The following is a 21,714-nucleotide window of genomic DNA, read 5'->3' as shown; positions in this document are numbered from 1 at the left end:
CCTTCCTACATCATGCTTTTCCCCCAGTCAACAAAGTTTTTATGTAGGTTGGTATGCGTATCTCCAGTTCCTTTAACTCTGGTATTCAACCACACAAATTCAACTACACATACCCCTAGGTAGTTTTCAGAAGATCATCAATACATCAGTGACTCTAATGAACATCTTTGTCAACATATATATAAAAGGCTCTTACAAACTGATAAGCCAAGCTAATTGTAAAATGGATAAATAGGGCTCATGCCTGTAATCCCAGCACTTTGGGAGGCCAAAGCAGGTGGATCACCTGAGGTCAGGAGTTCATGATCAGCCTGGCCAACATGGTGAAACCCTCTCTACCAAAAATACAAAAAATTAGACAGGCGTAGTGGCGGGGCACCTGCAATCCCAGCTACTCTGGAGGTTGAGGCAGGAGAATCACTTGAACCCGGGAAGTGGAGGTTGCAATGAGCTCAGATCGGGCCACTGTACTCCAGCCTGGGCAACACAGCGAGACTCCATCTCAAAAAAATAAAAAAAAAAGGACAAATAATAGAAGAGGAAATCCAAAGAGCCAACACATTTTTAAAATAAATTAATTTGTAGTTAGGGAAATTATTTTAATGATGAAACCAGAAAAAATAAAAAGCAATGGTATGTTTTTGTCTAAGATGTGGTAGAAAGATCTTACCTCACACTCTGATGGTGAAAATAGGTATTATAAAAAAAAAAAGAAAAATCACTGTGGAACCTGAAGGGAAAAAAAAAAAAAAAGAAAGAAAATAGGTATTATAAGTTCCTAGGAAAGCAATCTGACAGTATTAAAAATTCCATTTTATAAAGTAGAAATTTTATAAAATTCCATTTTATAAAAAGGTAAATCTATAATATATATAGTCTTAGAAGTCCACACAATGCCCAGTTTAGAGGGGAGTTAGTAACTAGAAGGTGGCATGAAAGGAACTTCTGAGATTATGGTAATTTTCTATTTTTGATCTGGGTTCTAGTCACAAAGACAATTCGCTTTGTGAAAAATAAGCTATATTCCTATGATTTTTATCTTTCTTTATGTTATGTTCTAAAAGAATGTTAAACTTCAATAAAACTTTTATATTTTAAAACAATGTTAAACTTCAATAAAGATTTAAAAATGTACTTCCAATAAAGTTTTTAAAAATATGCCCCACATATCTTCTTCTCTTGGGAATCTATTCCATGAGAATAAAGCCATTAGTGTTGATATATAAGGATATATACAAGGACGTTTATTGCAGCATTGTTCATAGTGGGGGAGAAAAGAAACTGGAAATTATAAATGCCCATCTACAGATAAATGATTGAATAAATTATTATACATCATGAGTAATAACTCAGCCATTCAGAAGAATGAACCCCTTGACCTCCCAAAGTGCTGGGATTACAGGCGTAAGCCACTATGCGTGGCCATACCACTGACTTTTTAATATTGATTTTGTATCCTCTAACTTTACTGAGTTCATTTATCAGTTCTAAGAGTTTTTTTGCTGGAGTCTTTAGGTTTTTAAACTATAAGATTGAGTCATATGCAAAAAGGGACAATTTAACTTCCTCTTTTCCAATTTGGATGTCTTTTTAAAATTTCTGTTACCTGACTGTTCTGGCTAGGACTTTCAGTATTACACATTGATTAGTAGAAGTGAAAGTGGGCAACTTTGGTTCCACTTCTTAGAAGAAGTGCTTTAAGCTTCTCCCTCGTCAGTATAATGTTAGCTGTGAGTTTGTCATATATGGCCTTTATTATATTGAGGTATGTTTCTTCTATGCCAGATTTGTTTTTATCATGAAGTGATGTTTAATTTTAGCAAATGCAATTGCTGAATCTATTGAGAAGGTTAATATAGTTTGGCTCTATGTCCCCACCCAAATCTCATCTTGAGTTGTAATCCCCACATGTAGAAGGAGGGACTGTAATCCCCATGTGTTGAGGAAGGGAGGTGATTGGATCATGGGGGCAGATTCCTCCATGTTGTTCTCATGATAGTGACTTCTCATGAGATTTGACCTTTTTTTTTCTTTAAAAAAATTTTTTTCGTAACATTCTTGGAGTAGAGATCTGACTGTTTTATATGTGTCTGGCATTTCCCCTGCTTCCACTTCTCTCTCCTGTTGCTATGTGAAGAAGGCTCCTGTTTCCCCTTTGTCTTCTGCGATGAATTTAAGTTTCCATAGGCCTCCTCAGCCACGTGGAATTGTGAGTTACTTAAACCTCTTTCCTTTATAAATTACCCAGCCTCAGGTATTTATTTATAGTAGTGAAAATGGACGAATACAAAGATCACATGGTTTTTGTCCTTCATTCTGTTGGATGTGACATACCATGTTTATTAATTTGTGTATGTCAAACCAGCCTTGCATCCCTGGTATAAATCCCCTTGGACCATGGTATTATCTTTTTGATATGTTGCTGGATTCAGTTTGCTAGCATTTTGTTGAGGATTTTTGCATTTATATTCATCAACAATACTGGCCTGCAATTTTCTTTTTTTGTCTGGTTTTGACTGGTTTTGTATCACGGTAATGCTGGCCTCATAGAATGAATTAGGAAGAATTCTCTTTTCTTCAATTTTTTGGAATAGTTTGATAAAATTGGGTGTTATTTCTTTTTTGTTGTTATTTAGTTTTTATTTCATAATCATAAACTTAACTCTGCAATCCAGGGAAGGGAACAAGGAAAACCCAAAGGAAATGCAACTAGAGCACCAAGATCATAGGATACTGTGAGCAAATGGGGTGGAGGGATGCTCTCCTCAGCTACAGGAGGAATGGTTTCGTGGTTAAGATAAAACACAAGTCAGCCAAGTGTGGCGGCTCACGCCAGTAATTGCAGCATTTGGGAGGCCGAGATGGGTGGATCATGGGGTCAGGAGATAGAGACCATCCTGGCCAACATAGTGAAACCCTGTCTCTACTAAAAATACAAAAATTAGCTGGGCATGGTGGCACATGCCTGTAATCCCAGCTACTTGGGGGGCTGAGGCAGGAGAATCACTTGAACCAGGGAGTGGAAGGTTGCAGTGAATTGAGATCGTGCCACTGCCCCCCAGCCTGGCAAAAGCGAGACTCTGTCTCAGAAAACAAACAAAAACAAAAGATAAAACACAAGTCAAACTTATTAGAGTGGTCCACCATCAGCAGCGGTGATCGATCTTCTTGCTGGTCTTGTCATTCCTAAATCCAAAACCACTCCATGGCGTCCACAAATATTCATGCCTTCTTTCACCTTGCCAAAGGCCACATGCTTGTCATCCAACCACTCAGTCTTGGCAGTGCAGATGAAAAACTGAGAACCATTTGTGTTGGATCCAGCATTTGCCATGGACAAGACGCCAGGACCTGTATGCTTTAGGATGAAGTTCTCATCAAATTTCTCCCCCTGTAGATGGACTTGCCACCAGTGCCATTATGGTGTATGAAGTCACCATCCTGACACATAAACCCTGGAATAATTCTCTGAAAGCAGGAACCCTTAGAACCAAATCCTTTCTCTCCAGTGCTCAGAGCATGAAAGTTTTCTGCTGTCCTTGGAAACTTGTCTGCAAATGGCTCAAAGGAGATGCAGCCCAATGGCTCACCATCAACAGCAATGTCGAGGAACACAGTGGGGTTGACCGTGGCTGATAGTATGGGGCTCCCAGTGGTGGCAGCATCTGCAAATTGGGTGTTTCTTCTTTTAAAGTCTGTTAGAATTTAGCACTAAATCTGGTCCTGGGCTTTTCTGTATTGGGAGAGTTATTACTGCTTCAATCTTATTACATATTATTGGTATCTTTGGGTTTTCTATTTCTTCCTGGTTTAATCTTGGTAGGTTATATGTGTCCAGGAATGTATACATTTCCTGTAGGTTTTCCATTTTTGTTATTCTATAGTTGCTCATAATTGTCTTTAATGACCTTTTGTATTTCTGTTGTATCAATTGTAATGTCTCTCTTTTTTTTTTTGGAAGGAGTTTGCTCCTGTTGCCCAGGCTGGAGTGCAATGGCATGATCTTGGCTCATTGTAACCTTTGCCTACTGCATTCAAGCAATTTTCCTGCCTCAGCCTCCCAAGTAGCTGGGATTACAGGCATGTGCCACCACACCTGGCTAACTTTGTATTTTTAGTAGAGAAGGGTTTTCTCCATGTTGATCAGGCTGGTCTTGAACTCTCAACCTCAGGCAATCTGCCCACTTTGGCCTCACAAAGTGCTGGGATTACAGGTGTGAGCCACCGTGCCCAGTCATGTCTCTTTTTTTACTTCTCATTTTGTCTGGATCCTTTGTCTTTCTTGGTTAGGCTAGCTAGTGGTTTATTGATTGTGTTTACATTTTCAAAGAACCAATTTTTCATTTTGATTTTTTGTATTGTTTTTTTTCAGTTTCTATTTCATTTTGTTTTGCTATGCTCTTTATTCTTTCTTTCCTTTTACTAATTTTAGGTTTAGTTTGTTCTTGCTTTTCTAGTTCCTTGAGATGGATTTTTTAGGTTAATTCAACATCTTTCTATTTTTAGGTATAGATGTTAATTGCTATAAACTTCCCTCTTAGCACTGCTTTTTCTGTGTCACAAAGGTTTTGGTATGTTTTTCCATTTTCATTTGTTTCAAGAATTTTTCCTTTCTTCCTTAATTTCTTCATTGACCCATTGGTTATTCAGATGTACATTGTTTAATTTCCACATATTTGTTCCCAAAGTTCCTGTTGATTCCTAGTTTTATTTCACTGTGGTCTGAGAAGATACTTTATATGATTTCAATTTTTAAAACTTCGTTGAGCCTTGTTTTGTGGCCTAACATATGGTTCATCCTGGAGAATGTTCCATGTACTCATGAGAATGTATTTCCTGCTGTTGTTGCATGAAATGTTCTCAAAATGTTACATTCATTTGGTCTGAAGTGCAGTTTAATTCCAATGTTTCTTGAATTTCTGTCTAGGTAACCTCTCCCATGCTGAGTGTGGGGTGTTGAAGTCCCCAACTCTTGTTGTATTAGTCTCTCTTTTTAGCTCTAATAATTGGGTGTTCTGGTGTTGGGTGCATAGATATTTACAATTGTTATATCTTCTTGCCTAATTGATTCCTTTATTATAATTACTTTTCTCGTCTCATTATTTTTGATTTAAAGTCTCCTTTGTTACATGTGTAGCTACTCCTGCATGCTTTTGGTTTGTCTGCATGTTTTTTTTCATCCCTTCATTTTCACTCTATGAGAAATTCATTGTTGGTCTGATGGAGATTCCCTTATATGTGGTTTGATGCTTTGCTTTTGCTGTTTTTAGAATTGCTTCTGAATTTTGACAGTTTGACTATCATTTGTCTCTAGGAAGACCTCTTTAATCTATTTGGGACTCTTTACATTTCCTGTTTCCAAATATCTATGTCCCTTGCAAGACCTCGGAAGTTTTCAGCTATTATTTCATTAAATAGGCTTTCTATACCTTTGCCCATTTCTTCTCCTGGAACTCCCCAAATCTGAATTTTTGTTCTTGCTATTGTGTCCCATATGTCACACGGCTTTTACTGTTTTTTTATGTCTGACTTGGTTATTTCAAAAAACATGATTTCAGTTCAGAAATTTTTTCTTCTGCTTTGTCTTGTTGTCTTAAATAAGATGAGGTTATGTAGGTTGTAGTGGGAGACTTCACTGGGGATAGGGACACCAAGTGAGCCAGTCCTCAGGCCCCTGGGTGGTCTACTTCAGGTGGCAGGCTCAGGTGCTGGTAGTGGTAGTGGCAGGTCAGGCAGGTGGGTCCTCAGGCCCCTGGGTAGCACTTGTGGTACTGGCAGTGGCAGTAATGTCAAGAGGCTGGCCCTCAGGCCCCTGGTGTGGTGTTCATGAGTGCTAGCAAAGGTGCCAATGGACTAGCCAGCCCAGTCCCCAGGCTCCTAGGTGGCATGTATGGGTGGGTGTTGCAGTGGCAGTGACTGGTTGGTTGGGCCTGTCCTCTGGCCCCCAGAGGTGCATGCAGGCGCTTGCAGCAGCAGTGGACTTGGCAGGCTTGTCCTCACACCCTTGGATGGTGTGTGAGGGAAGACTGTTTCTCATGCCTTTCAAAGCATATTCAGGTATGTGCTGGCCCTGATGCTGGAAGGGAAGGATTGCAGTTGGTGGCAGCAGTCTCAGGCTGACAGCCTGTAGGGAATGCATACTTTGGTCCCCTTTGTCCTTGGGGCAGCCTTTCTGGTGTGCTTAAGCACCCATTCTCTAGGGTATAGGATGCCATGTAGGCTAGAGTGCCGAGGAACTGGCTATAGCACTGAGTCCAGCTGGCATTGCAATGCTGCAGCCTTCTAGGTGGATGTGGGATGATGTCAGTGGTGCTCTAGGAATGTTCCTGGCTGTTGAGTCCTAGGGCAGGATATAGTTTGGTGGGGGCTAAGCTCTCAAAATGGCACTATGCTGCAGTTGCTTGGGTGTCAGGGGTGAGTGGGATCCAGTGTAAATTCCCTTTCTTGAACAATGCAGTTTTGTGAACTCTAAGCAGCTCCCTATACTAGGCTCAGGGCCTGTTAGGGCCAAGGGGCTCTCCTGTGGCTAGGATTGCAGGCATCCTGCTAGGAATGTGGACTGCTAGGGATCTCCCCCTTACCTTTTTCTAGTAATGGCAAATTCTTCTCAGCTCTGAGCCAATTCCAGCTGGGCTGGGTGCTTCTTTGTTTCACTCTCCTTCTGTACCTCAGAGGTGCCCCATCACTTTCCTGGTGAATTCTAGTGTTTTCTCTTAGTCTTCTTGACGTGTGGTTTCTACTTGCTGCTTTGATCCCACTTTGTGGAGGAGATGAGTGCCAGGCACTTTGTCAGCTACGTTGGTTACATCTTCCCTAAAAGAACTTGACACAGATCTTAAAAGGAACTTATGGGTTAATATCATTGATTAAAAAAAAAAAAAAGATGCAAACCCCTCAAATACTGGCAAATGAAATCCAGCAATATACATATAAAAATACGTCACAATCAGCCAGGCACAGTGGCTCATGCCTGTAATCCCACCACTTTGGGAGGCCAAGGCTGGCGAATCATTTGAGATCAGAAGTTCAAAACCAGCCTGGCTAGCACAGTGAAATCCTGTCTCTACTAAAAATACAAAAACTTAGCTGGATGTGGTGGCAGGCACCTGTAATCCTAGCTATTTGGGAGGCTGTGGCAGTAGAATCACTTGAACCCAGGAGATAGAGGTTGCAGTGAGCTGAGATTGCACCACTGCACTCCAGCGTGGGGTACAGAGTGAGACTCCCTCTTGAAAAAACAAACAAGCAAAAAAACATGACAATCAATTTGGCTCACTGCTGGAATGCAAACTTGGTTTAATACTGAAACATCAATAAACTCACTAAATGAGAAAAATCTTATGATCATTTCAGTAAAATGCAGAAAAATCATCTGATAAATTTCCACATCCATTAATTATTTTTTTTAAAAGCTCCTTAGCAAATTAGAAAGCTTCTTTAGTCTGATAAAAGAGATTCATCCAGGTATTAAGCCCAGTACCCAATAGTTATCTTTTCTGCTTCTGGGCTTAATACCTGGGTGATGATGAAATAATCTGTATGATAAAACCCTATGACACAAGTTTACCTATGTAATAAACTTTCACATGTAACCCTAAACCTAAAATAAAAGTTAAAAAAAATTTAAGAGAGGCTGAGCATGGTGGCTCAAGCCTGTAATCCCAGCACTTTGGGAGGCTGAGGCGGGTGGATCACGAGGTCAAGAGATCGAGACCATCCTGGTCAACATGGTGAAACCCCGTCTCTACTAAAGATACAAAACATTAGCTGGGCATGGTGGCGCGTGCCTGTAATCCCAGCTACTGAGGAGGTTGAGGCAGGAGAACTGCCTGAACCCAGGAGGCAGAGGTTGCGGTGAGCCGAGATCGCGCCATTGCACTCCAGCCTGGGTAATAAGAGTGAAACTCCGTCTCAGGGAAAAAAAAAAAAAAAAAAAAAGAGCCCCAATTTCTACGCTCACCGGAAGACGGAGGTCCTCTTTCCTTGCCTAACGCAGCCATGGCTCATGGTCCCAAGAAGCATCTGAAACGGGTGGCAGCTCCAAAGCATTGGATGCTGGATAAATTGACCGATGTGTTTGCTCCTCATCCATCCACTGGTCCTCACAAGTTGAGAGTGTCTCCCCCTCATCATTTTCCTAAGGAACAGACTTAAGTATGCCCTGACAAGAGATGAAGTAAAGATTTGCATGCATGGTTCATTAAGATCGATGGCAAGGTCTGAACTGATATAACCTACCCTGCTTGTTTCATGGATGTCATCAGCATTGACAAGACGGGAGAGAATTTCCGTCTGATCTATGACACCAAGGGTCGCTTTGCTGTACATCATATTACACCTGAGGAGGCCAAGTACAAATTGTGCAAAGTACGAAAAATCTTTGTGGGCACAAAAGGAATCCCTCATCTGGTGACTCATGATGCTTGCACCATCCGCTACCCTGATCCCCTCAACAAGGTGAATGATACCATTCAGATTGATTTGGAAACTGGCAAGATTACTGATTTCATCAAGTTTGACACTGGTAACCTGTGTATGGTGACTGGGGTGCTAACCTGGAAAGAATTGGTGTGATTACCAACAGAGAGAGCCACCCTGGATCTTTCGATGTGGTTCATATGAAAGATGCCAATGGCAACAGCTTTGCCACTCGACTTTCCAATATTTTTGTTATTGGCAAGGGCAACAAACCATGGATTTCTCTTCCCCGAGGAAAGGGTATCCGCCTCACCATTGCTGAAGAGAGAGACAAAAGACTGGCAGCCAAACAGAGCAGTGGGTGAAATGGTCTCTGGGTGATATGATAGATCTTTATGCATAATTGCATGTCTGTGGTCCCAACTATTCAGGAGGCTGAGGTAGGAGGATCACCTGAGCCCAGGAGGCAGAGGTTGCAGTGAGCCAAGAGTACATCACTGCATTCCAGCCTGGGTGACAGAGATCCCGTCTCAAAAAAAAAAATTCATACAATTGTTAGGATTAATTAAGAAGATTAGGAAGTCTGCTAAATACAAACATCAAATGTATTTGTATGGACCTTTGCTCTGTAACTTTATTAAAATACAGGTTTGGCTGGTTATGGTGGCTCACACCTGTAATCCTAGCATTTTGGGAGGCCGAGGTGGTGAATCATGAGGTCAGGAGTTCGAGACCAGCCTGACCAATATGGTAAAAACCTGTGTTTATTAAAAATACAAAAATTAGGTAGGTGTGGTGGCCTGTGCCTGCAGTCTCAGCTACTCAGGAGGCTAAGACAGAATTGCCTGAACTCGGGAGGCAGAGGTTGCCATGAACTGAGATCACATCAGTGTACTCCAGCCTGGACAACAAAGTGAGACTCTGTCTCAAAAATAAATAAATAAATAAAATACAGGTTTGGGGGCTCTACCCCATTTCTAATTCAGTAGCTCTGGGGCAGGGCTCAAGAATGCGCTTTTCTTTTTTTTTTTTTTTTTTTTTCCGGGATGGAGTTTTGCTCTGTCACCCAGGCTGGAATACAGTGGTGTGATCTCGGTTCATTGCAACCTCTGCCTCCTGGGTTCAAGTGATTCTCCTGCCTCAGTCTCCCAAGCAGCTGGGATTACATGTGCCAGCCACCATGCTGGGCTAACTTCTGTATTTTTAGTAGAGACAGGGTTTTGCCATATTGGCCAGGTTGGTCTCGAACTCCTGACCTCAGGTGATCTACCTGCCTTGGCTTCCCAAAGTGCTGGAATTACAGTTGTGAGCCACCATGTCCAGCCTAGAATGTGCATTTCTATGGATACAAAAAAATAGTAAAAATAAATAAGATCTGGTATTTGACAGCACAATAGAGTAACTATAGTCAATAATTTAATTGTACATCTTAAAATAACTAAAAGAGTATAACTGGATTGTTTGTAATGGAAAGGATAAATGCTTGAGGTAATGGGTACCCCAATTACCCTGATGTGATAATTACATGTTACATGCCTGTATCAAAATATTTCACATACCCCATACATACATATATCTACTATGTACTCACAAAAATTAAAAATTAAGAATTTGCATTTTAATCAGTTCTCTCTGGTGATACTGATGCTCCTCATCAGGGGACCACACTTTGAGAACGATTGCTATAGATTAGCAACAATGAAACTTACAATAAAATCACTTACTCAGGAATCTAACAAAAGATATGTAATACTTAAACACAGAACACTATAAATTGTTGTGGATATAAATGAAAGAGAATCTAAAAAAATGGGTACTCGACTTATGTACTTTGGAAAATTCAATATTCTGAAGACATCAATTTGCCTCAACCTAATCTATAACTTAATGCAATTTGATTAAAAATTTCCATAGGCTTCTATTTGTGGAACCCAATAAATCTGAAATGTATATTGAGGCACTGTGAGTAAAGAGCACAGATAATTAAGACAGGCTTCTTACTTCCTGGGTTTGAATACTGGCTCCATCAACTACTCTCTGACTATGGACACGTTACTTAACCCTTCTATGCCTCAGCTTTCTTACCTCTGAAGTAAGGAAAAACAATTGCATCTATCATATAAGATTGTTACAGGGGTTAGATATATATCAATAAATACATACAAAAATATATACATATATAGTTTAGATGAGTGACTAGTACACAGTAAATGCTATGTATGATAGTCTGACAAAGAAGATAAATAAAATTATAGAGATGAAATCTACTTAACATGTAGACCCATGCATGTATGGACATGATTTATGACAAAGGTGGGTCTATAGAAAACTGAGGAAAGGGTCAGGCACGGTGGCTCACGCCTATAATCCCAGCACTTTGGGAGGTCAAGGTGGGTGGATCAATTGAGGTCAGGAGCTCAAGACCAGTCTGGCCAACATGGCAAAACCCCATCTCTACTAAAAATACAAAATTTAGCCAGGCATGGTGGCACATGCCTGTAATCTCAGCAACTTGGGAGGCTGAGGTTGGGAAAATCTCTTGAACCCGGGAGGTGGAAGAGCCGAGATTGTACCAGTGGCACTCCAGCCTGGGCGACAGAGCCAGACTGTCTCAAAAAGAAAAAAAGAAAAAAGAAAACTGAGGAAAGATGCAATTTGTTGCCCACATGGGAAAAACAATTGACTCAAACTTCATGCTATAAAGAGCAATTCTAGGTAGACTACAGATCTAAATGGGCTGGGTGAAAATATAAAGTGTGTGGATGATAATCCAAGAGAATGTCTTCAAGACTTTAGAGAAAAGAAATCTAAACACATATGGGTACTAACCCAAAAGGAAAATAATGATACATTTTACAACATTAAAATTAAGATCTTGTGTCATTAAAAGAAGCCATTAGGAGAATGAGAAGGAAAGTTACACACACCGTGGGAAAAGATTTTTAACACCTATGACTGATGAAAACCCTGTATCCAAAAGAATATATAGAACTTCACAGAACAAAAGCAAAATTAAAAAAAAAAAAAAAAACAACCTTCTTCAAAGCAACCAAAACTAAAAAACCAACAACCTCAAAGCCAAAATGACAGGTAACCCAATAAAGAAATGGACAAAGAATTTAAACAGGAATTTCACAAAGGAGAAAATCCAAACGGCCAAAAACAATAATAAAAAACCCTTAATTTTATTATTAATCAAGGAAATGAAAATGAAATCACTCAATACTCCAGAATGGCTAAAAATTAACTGGGTATTGGTGAGAATGTGAAGCAACAAGAATTCTCATGTACCACTGGGGGAGGAAGAAATTGGTACAACCATTTACTGTAGTATTACCCAGTCAAGATAAACATATACAGAATCCTATGGCCCATCAATTTTAAGTACATACATCCAAAGAAATATGTACATATATGAATCAGGAGATAAACTATAATGATAAAGGTATATATTATTTCTAATAGCCTCAAACTAGGAACAAACTGTATGTATCCTAACAGTAGAGAGGGTATAAATTATGTGACAGCCATAAAATGGAATACTATACAATGATAACAAATGAGTACAGCTACTTGCAAATACATGGCTGAATCTTGAAAACACAATGCTGAATGAAAGAAATCTGACTAAAAACGTAGGCAGCATAAATTCTAAGGCAAGGAAACAAATGATTGCCGTAAAAGAGAGTACAGTGATTTCCTAGCAAGGGGGAGGGGATCCTGACCAGGAATGGAAGCCTGTAAGACTTCCGTGGTGTTGGCAATGTTCTTGTTGTTAAGGATCTCTGCACCTTTCTCTATGCTTTATTTTTCATAATAAATAAAAGGTAGGAGAGAGGAAGATAGAGAGTGAGGGTCTGGAACGTGAAAATTTTTAAGTTGTTGAATCTAGGCTTTGTCAAAATTGAAAAGGAATCATGGGTTCTAAAATGTTAGTATATATCTTAGGGCAGGAATATCTCAGAAGATATTGTCAGAAAGATTTTCCATCATTGGATAAGAGGATAAAACTGCCTAATACTGAAAGAGGGAGTGGCTCCATGAGGATGGGACTAGATCCCTGAGAAGAGATGTAGTATTCTGGAATAGAGGAATGGGAAGGCAGATGGAAAGAAACATGTTAGTGCCCACAAATCCCGCTTTTTCTCACCTCCAAGCCTGTATATATGCTGTACCTAGCCAGCTCTTCCTATTTTTCCTTTCCAAGAAACTCCAGCCCCTGCCCTGTCCTTTCTAAGAGCTACCCATCCCCAGTTGGCAGGGTTACATGGCATGGTACTTCTCTGCTCTCTACTCCACAGACCAATCTTTCACCTTCTCTAGACAAGTGACCCCTATGTTACAGGTTGTCTGGCTGAGGTCCTGACAAGGCAGAACTGAGAATACACTGGAGGATCTCCTCAGAGACAGGACAAGGATAGAACACTGGATGGGGCTTTCCTTCCCGGAGTTCCTTCTCTCAGGAGTCTTGGAGAAGGGTGAGCAAGGAAAGAAGTGAGTTTGTCTGAGTTGGGGCTCAGTACATGTTCCTATCCCTACTTTTAAGCCAAGGTCTCCCCACCCCAGAGAAGTGGGGTAGGTATTAATAGTCTAATTTTATCAACTAGGAAGCGCTGACCCTGAGAAATAAATACCTTACTCAAGGGTAACAAAGGGAGAGTTGGATTACAAATACTGGTCTCTGGAGTCCAAGGGTGAGCACTCCAGAATTACTTGGTTAACAGTCATCTTCTGCACTGCCTGCTCCCTCCCAGCCCTCACCCCACCAAACCCAGGTAGACACAGATGCTATCCTCAAGTATGGAAATGTACAGTTTCTAAGACCTTGTTTCAGGGGAACATGGGAAAAGACTAAAAGACAGGGAACAAAGTGTCTCGGGATAATATCCATTGTTGGCCAGAGCGCTCAAGAGTCAAGACATGAGGTAACCAATCCTATGTAAGAAGCTGTTCATGCAGCCCGGGGTCCTAATGTCCTAACATCCAGGAGTATAGCTATCCTTCTGCCTTCTACCTTTTCCTCTCTGGCCCAATCAGAGCTCCTGAAGGTCAGAGACATGCAATTCAACAAGTCTGTAGGGAGTGCTTGCTAGGAATGCTCAGTAGCTACTAAGTAACACTGCCCTGGCTACCTTGGGGTGGGAGCCTGTAGCAGAGGTCAGGAGCAAAGAGGAGGTCAAGAGTTATCCTGGGTTCAGGCGCAAGACTGTTTGGGGACACACAGAGAAGTTCGTTTCCCCTTTTGGCTCTTAAAGACATCCACATTCATTGACCTGGCTCATATATCAAGGTCCTCCTTTCGGTGGAGGAGACCCCGCTGGAAAGAATGGTATCCATTTCTTCCTGGCAGTGTTCACCATTCTGCAAACTACTGACCTGCGGCCTGGTTCATAAAGTGGCGGGCGGCTACCAGACAAAGATCTCTGAACAAACCTGCCCTTCCACAGTCCTATTCCTGGAAGTCTCAGTGAGTCTACACCAGCCCTGGAAATGAATTCAAAGGCCAACTCCCATCCTCAGCTGAGTCATTTCCAAGGAACTGGACTGCTCTGGCATCTGCCCCATGAACAAAAGCTCCAAAGCGGTACAGTCTGGCCTTGGCTCAGGTGCCAACTAATGAAACAGGTGCCAAGCAACTACCCAGACATCAGGGTACCTCCCAAATGCATGGCTTCTCACCTCAGCCTCCCACCAAAGTCCATGGGGCCTCCCACACCATGGATGAGCCTGGGAAACAAGGGGAGAAGTCAGGGAAGAGGCAATAGGCCTTAGCCTATTCCTGTGGCTGGTTTGTCAACTGACTGCCATTTCTTGGAGTTCCAGTGCCAAGTTCCAAAGGCCTATTCTACCCATAAAGAAGAGGCTCACGCATTCCAAGAACAGCCGAAACCAGCTCACTCGTTTATTTGACTGAGAACCTTAAGAAGGACAACAAAATTCAACATTCTTTAATAAAATTCCTATAGAAAACTCAGTCAAAGGGCAAATACTCAGTTCTCTGTCCCATATCATTGAGGATTGAGAGCTCCCAGTATTCTTTGGAGAATAAGCAGTAGTTTTGCTGGATGTTGCCAGAACTCAGAGAGATCATCCATTTACACATTCAAACCAGTAGTTCCTATTGCACATATTAACATTACTTGCCCCTAGCACCCTAAATATATGGTACCTCAACAATTAACTTAAAGAGTTCCATGTGGCATGAAACCATTTCAATCTGAACTAATATCCTTGAAAAAAATCACATTATTACAAGTTTTAATAAATACAGTAAGAAGAGCTGGTATTTTTCTAAAATACTGAATTTCAGATCTGGAGTTTATTCCATAAATAGGTTCCTTTTCATTTGCTTGCTTTCTTGGATACATTTGCTCAAGTATTATTCTCTATGAAGTGAACTCTTTCATAGATACCATATAAAAACCGTATTAATATGTGCCTCATTATAGAAGCAGCTGGAAGAACTGGATCACACAGTTACCTAACTGAAAAGTAACTTAGGAAAAAGCTCTGCTTTTTGTAAAACTTTAAAACACAAGTTGAAGAATACCAAAGAAACATTTATATAGAACTCCCACTAGAAATTTTATAAATATATATGTAGCATATTTATATATATTATATTTGCCTCACCAGTAGATTTTCAGCAAGTCTGGCTGGAATGATGCTTTCATGGAGATAAATATTAACAAAAGAATTAATGAGTGTCCACAGGTTTAAAAGATTTCTTCTCGAAAATAATCATAAATTCAAATTATATTACGATTTGCATTTTATACAATTTTAAAAGGGAAGAAAGATAGATGCCTTTCTTTTTAGCCTCATTTGGAAAGTAGGAACAGCCACCAACCCTCAGGTGTGGATAAGTTGTTGGCTGAGTGATAACACTTGGTCACAACATTGAAAAGAAGTATTTACACCATTCTGGGAAAGTACCAAACGTTAGAAAAAACAAACAAACAAAAACAGAAACAATCTCTAGTAGCATTCCTTGGCGTGCAAAGTCAGCAGGAAATGATTATCCATTGACAGTTTTCATGATAAGTCTTGGAAGTATTCAAAAAGCAGAGGGAATCATCGAGGATTGTTCAGATTAGGTTCTGTGGGATGCCTTGTTCTTAATTTAACTCTGAGTTCCAGGATTTCATTCCCTTTATAACACCTCTGACAGGGTCAGGTTCAATTTAGTGCAAGTGCAAAATGAAAACGAAATGAAACCAACAAATACGTTAGGAGCAAAGGCTGATCGTTAAGATCTGTAGTCTTTCCGAACTGTGTGGGCCATCCAGTTCACTTTAGTAGTCCAGCTTTCCCTGAGCGCCTCATCAAATTTTTGCTTAAACTGTTTGAGTGCTTCTTCTTCACTCTTCCCTAATGCAAGAGAGTCCTAAAATGGAAGGGGGGAAAATATGATTTTATATAACTTTAGTAGAGATGTGCAAATATCAAAGTTTGCAGGAGGCTGGCTTGGTTGTGCCTCCCCGGCCACCATCAAGCAGCATGCTTCCTGTTCTTATTTGAATATTATCTGTAGGAGGCAGAACCCCAAGACAGGGAGATATATAATATGACTTCTTCCAAAAGATTTTTGAAGATGAAAATAATTTATAATTACTGCAGGACATAAAGCAGCTTGCTACTACCACCCAAATCCAGTAAGATGACTCAAGACCCACTAAGACCCTGGCAAGAAAAAGTCAGGCTGTTGAAAATCATGATGTCAACCTGCTCCTGATCTGCAGTCTTCCAGTAACGTGAGTAAGAAGGCCATATCCTAATACCAGTCTTCTTTATGCTCCTTCTACTAATGGGAAAATCTTCTGGGTTACAAGCCACTCTTCAAAATTCCTCCTTTATGTGAACTTCCCAGATTCTTTCCCTCCTGGCTAAGAACTATCTTAGAGGAAATGACTTTGTTCTACTCCTTTCAGACACTTGAATAAAACAGGCAGCTAAAACTGAGCTCAATGCCCACAAAGTCCAATATAGAAGGAAAAGGGATTTTATACCTTAAGATACTGTATATCCTTGACTGATGTGAGTTCAGGAAGCCCTGCAGTCAACATCAATGCAAAGAGAGTGATGAAGAGATTCCCATGCCGTCGTAAAATCAGATATGCATCCTCACAACACTGACGGAACCTTTGGTTGATGCCACAAACCACATGAGCACAGTGTTAGAGGGGAGACAGCACATTTCATAAAGGAAATTAAGAAGACACAGCTAAACTTTCTATTTGAATAAGAAAATTTCTACTGAACTAAAGGTTCATTTCTGATTTTTACTTCTGTGAAAATTGTCCCAGGACTAAAATCTACATAAAACAATCAGTCTAACTTCACACACCTATTTTTCAAAAACAAAACTAAATTAAAATTCTATGATAAAAGGCTATAACATTTTTATTAATAATCTAGACTTTTTAACTCTATGAGACACAGGAACTGATGATTAATTCAGTGATAATTACAATCCATGAGGATTTCTGAACATACTTCTGGGTTCTGTATTTGTGGTCTAATTCCAGGGACTAATTTTTTTTAATGGCCTTCCGATCAGTGTCAGTGCTTTTGCATTGCTACTTCCTATCATCCTGTCATCCCTCTCTCTCCTCTTCAAGATGGTCCTTCAAGAGGATCATCTAATTTTTTTTTTCTTTTTTTGAGATGAAGCCTTGCTCTGTTTTCGAGGCTGGAGTGCAGTGACTCAATCTCGGCTCACTGCAACCTCTGCCTCCGAGGTTTAAGTGATTCTCTCCTGCATTAGTCTCCTGTGTAGCTGACATTACATGTGTGCGTTACCACACCTGGCTACTTTTTATATTTTTAGTAGAGATGGGGTTTCACCATGTTGGCCAGGCTGGTCTCAAACTCCTGACCTCCAGTAATCCACTTGCCTCAGCCTCCCAAAGTGCTGGGACGTCAGCTACCGTGCCAGGCCGAGGAGCATCAAATTTTATCCCTCTTATTTTGCCAAAGAGAAAATGAGACCCACTGAGGAATATTCTGCAGAAACTCAGGCAGAACTATAAAGGATAGTGACAATCATTTGTTAAGTATGTGTTGGTTACAAGATATATCTCTAATCATCATAGCAGCCCTTAATTTTATTATTTTTGTACCCACTTTAAAATGAAACAAAGGCAAAAAGTATTATGCTTGGGAACAGGTAGGTAGTCAGTAATAGATCAGAGATTACAAAATTTGCCCCGAACCCCGGTTCCATCACTCTACTCCATACACAATGATAGCAGATGTCTTTTCAGCCTCTTCCTATCAACTGTCTTAATAGTTTCAGAGACTTTTCTGAAACAGGTAAAAGGTAGTATATTATTGGAATAAAATGCAATAACTATTTTAAATTTCTAGCATTCTGTTTCTCCTGAGAATTTCTGAACCAGCACAATAATCTGACAGGCAAATTCCTCCAAAAGCTTCCTATACTCAGACTGAATATTTCCTAGATCCAAACATAACTCAGCTAAGAAATGCTAGTCTACTTGGTCAGATAAGAAAATGTTAGCAGTGTTTACCCTTGACACAAGGGCAGTACTCACCGGCCAAACTTTTCTGTATTTCCTGTTTTTCCTTGTTGAATGACATGGATGAAATCATAGGTAAGAATAAAAGGCACTCGCTCCCTTTTAATGCCAAACTTAGATTTGAAATTTCCAAGAATATGTCCAAAGTCAATGTGGAAGAGCTGGAAAACAAATGAGATTTAATTTCCTTCATTTTTCTGGTGGGTTCTAAATAGAAAGGCAAAACCTCCACAGTCCTAGACCCCCAGGCACTACACCCAATCTCATCTAAGCCATTCTTCCTCTGTTTATAGCCTTCTGAGCCAGGTGAGAAAAGAGCACATCTAACACTCTTAAGAGTTTTATAATCAATAATAACCCTGATACTAGACTGTAGATATCTAGTGGGAAAGGAGACTCTTTAGAAAGAAAAATACATCGAAATAATTAAAATGTCTGATTTTCAAAAAGTCAAATAGTTCTATAAAACGTAACAAGAAAAGAGTACAGGTTGGGTGTGGTGGCTCATGCCTGTAATCCCAGCACTTTGGGAAGCTGAGGCAGGAGGATCACTTGAGCCCAGGAGTTTAAGGCCAGCCTGGGCAACATAGCGAGACCCCATCGCTACAAATGTACAAAAAAATTAGCCAGGCATAGTGGCACATATCTGTGGTCCCAGCTACTCAGGAGGGTGAGGTGGGAGAACTGCTTGAGCCTGGGAGGTTGAGGCTGCAGTGAGCCATGATCATGCCACTGCACTCCAGCCTAGGTGACAGAGTAAGACCCTATCCCAAAAAAAGTACACCCTTGCCCTATTAGCTCCCCACATGGAGTGCTACTATTTGGAGCTAACTTCTTACTCTTCTCACTAGGTGTTTTTCCTGGTGTCTGCCTCTATTTTTCTAAATAATATGTTTATACTCATTTTTGCTTCCTTTTTTTTTTTTGAGACGGAGTTTCGCTCGTTACCCAGGCTGGAGTGCAATGGCGCGATCTCGGCTCACCGCAACCTCCGCCTCCCGGGTTCAGGCAATTCTCCTGCCCCAGCCTCCTGAGTCGCTGGGATTACAGGCACGCGCCACCATGCCCAGCTAATTTTTCGTATTTTTAGTAGAGACAGGGTTTCACCATGTTGACCAGGATGGTCTCAATCTCTTGACCTCGTGATCCACCCGCCTCGGCCTCCCACAGTGCTGGGATTACAGGCTTGAGCCACCGCGCCCGGCCTCATTTTTGCTTCCTAATTGCATATTACTATTCTTATTACGGAAGATAAAGATTTAGTACTTTTATGCTAAGATAATGCCACATATTGTGGCATTATGTCATAATATCTGGCGACCTCAATATTCAGTTTTTATTTTTCACGTATTCACTTTTTTCCTTGAGAAATTGTATGCATGTATTCATACATTCATTTAGTTTAGTGTTCTATAACCTTATTATTGATTCTTCCCAAACTCTCCTTAAAAATCTACAAATCAAACCACAACAACAAATCTACAAATCATTTTCAAAGCTGTTTTCCAGTCAGTCAAGTAATCTATTGGTTTCTATCTGGGCTGCTTGTTCTCTGGTTGTGCTGCACAGCCATCAACCCCGGCCTTCCTTTTCCTCTTCTCCCATTTGGTGCCCCTGTTTTCTGTGTCCAACATCACATTCTCTTTGGTTGAGACCAGGGCTTCTCAACATTGGTGCTATTGGCATTTTAGGCCATATAATTATTTGATATGGGGTTCTGTCCTGTATACCACAGGGTGTTTAGCAGCATCCCTGGCTTCTACCCACTAGACTATGCCACCCCCCAGTTATTGCAACTAAAACTGTTTTCACATATTGACAAATATCCCCTGAGGGAAAAAAAAATCACCCCACTTGAAAATTATTGGTTTAGGCTCTTGTTTTGGTAGATGCCCTTATTCTGGCAATCTGAGAAAAGCTGCAGAGGAGTGACAGCTTTTGAGACCCTGCAAGTTGGAAAAAATATCTTCATTCTACCCCTTATTTTTGATTAATAGTTTGGTTATCGAATTTTAGGTTAGAAATCATTTTCCCTCAAAATTATGCAGGCTGACTTGCACTGTCTTCTAATTGCCAATGTAGCTATTGAGGAGCCAAGTCATTTTGACTTCTAAACTCTGCTATGTGACCTGCTGTGTCTCTGGGGAGGTTTTAAGACTTGCTCTTTATGTCTGATACACTGATTTTTCATAGTGCAGACCCTTAGTAAGGGTGTTTTTCTTACATTATCTGAGAATTTTTGTGCTACTTTGACTGAATATTCGTGACAACTGGCTCTGGGAAATGTCTTAGTATTATTTGCTTTGTAAGTGCCCTTCTTTCCTCTTCTCTTTTACTTCTTTCTGGAATTCCCATTTAAGCTGAGAGCATACCTCCCTGGACAGAGTCTCTATCGTTTCTGGATCTTTTCTCTATTTATCATATTTTTTGGAGATATTAAGTCATGGTAAATTAAAAAAAAAGAATATGAGCCAAACTGCCAGGGTTAAAATCGTGGTATGTCTACTCTCTGTTGTCTTAATATCCTAACTTGTAAAACGGGGCTAATGCCACCACTCTATAAGGTTGTCATTAGGACCAAAGGCATTAAATTATAGATAAAGCACTTACTATGCCTGCCACAAAATATTTACCTATTTCTATTTTAACTTTTTATTTGTTCCTATTTCTAATTTTCAAGGCCTCTTTGTTCTGACATTTTAAAAAACAGAACCCTATAACTTTATAGATACAATGTATTGTTTTTGCTTTGATTTTTAAAATCACCCTCTGTTTACTGCAGTTACTGTTTTCTTTTCTTCCCTATTTTGCTTGTTTGGTCTCTATCTTTCATGGTAGAGGCTTCCTTTAAATGTCTGCTAATCTAGTAGCAAGTAGAATGGTGGCTGCAAGGGCTGGGGAGATATTGGTCAAATAATACAAAATTTCACTTAGATAGGAGGAGTAAGTTCAAGAGATCTGTCTTATAACACGGCAACTATAATATATTGCATTCCTGAAAACTGCTGAAAGGCTAGATTTTAAATGTTATCATCAAAAAAAAAAAAGATAAGTATGTGAGGTAATAACATGTTAGCTCAATTTATCAATTCCACAATGAAGACATATTTCAAAACAGTATGTTGCACATGATAAACATATACAATTTTTGTCACTTTTTAAAAGTATCTTAATCCTTAGCTGACCATTCATATTTAACAATGAATCACTATTTGAAAATTCTATGTACATGGTAGGCTTGCTTGTTGATTGGTGGACTTCCTTGTAGAGAAACTAGGGAGAAACCTCAACTGTCAGAATCTGTAGGACTTTTCACTGGGACCAATCAGATTTCTAGAATGGAATCATCTAGTCTCTTGCTGAGGGTGGAGCTATACACCTGGCTGCCAGTGTTCTTAGAATAAAGCAAGTGGAAATGGCTGCAGATTGTACCATTTAGTATGCCAACTTTCACTCCATCTCTATTTTTAATATGGGATCCTTTCCTGTAGCCTCTGCAGAAACAAGCGTGCTTGAGTCAGAACCAGTTTCTTCAGAAAATAAATCTATCTCCTTCTTGGCACAGGAAAGGGGACTTGAGTACCTAACTGCTCAATATATAAACTGCCTGCTAGTTCTGTTTCAGCCTCTTTCTATATCCCTCCTTCAACAGTTCGTGGTGCCTCTGATTCCAGAGCTTTTATGAGACTTGTGTACCCCTTTCCAAGTACTTTCTATTTTCTCAGTTCTGCTAAGTCACTGCCACTTCTCTATC

At 40.3% G+C, this 21,714-nt stretch overlaps 1 protein-coding gene and 1 pseudogene across 2 annotated transcripts in view; one reads left to right on the top strand and one right to left on the bottom strand.

Moving 5' to 3' along the window:
* The first annotated feature begins 7,983 nt into the window (after positions 1-7,983).
* LOC116541136 lies at positions 7,984-8,823 on the top strand (annotated as a pseudogene). Its single transcript, XR_004264722.1, has one exon. The product of XR_004264722.1 is annotated as a 40S ribosomal protein S4, X isoform-like (transcript).
* Positions 8,824-14,289: 5,466 nt separating this feature from the next.
* Positions 14,290-21,714, bottom strand: part of PIK3CB (phosphatidylinositol-4,5-bisphosphate 3-kinase catalytic subunit beta) — a 107,371-nt gene continuing 99,946 nt past the window's right edge. Inside the window, 3 exon segments of the mRNA XM_032265067.1 lie at positions 14,290-15,805; positions 16,428-16,560; positions 17,976-18,121. Coding sequence (XP_032120958.1) covers positions 15,668-15,805; positions 16,428-16,560; positions 17,976-18,121 — 417 coding nt within the window. The 3' untranslated portion in view covers positions 14,290-15,667.

This window comes from Sapajus apella, unplaced genomic scaffold (genome assembly GCF_009761245.1).
Source record: "Sapajus apella isolate SASKATOON/1434 unplaced genomic scaffold, GSC_monkey_1.0 scaffold4, whole genome shotgun sequence".
In the NCBI taxonomy this organism is placed as follows: domain Eukaryota; kingdom Metazoa; phylum Chordata; class Mammalia; order Primates; family Cebidae; genus Sapajus; species Sapajus apella.
This window is presented reverse-complemented; position numbering and strand designations above follow the sequence as displayed.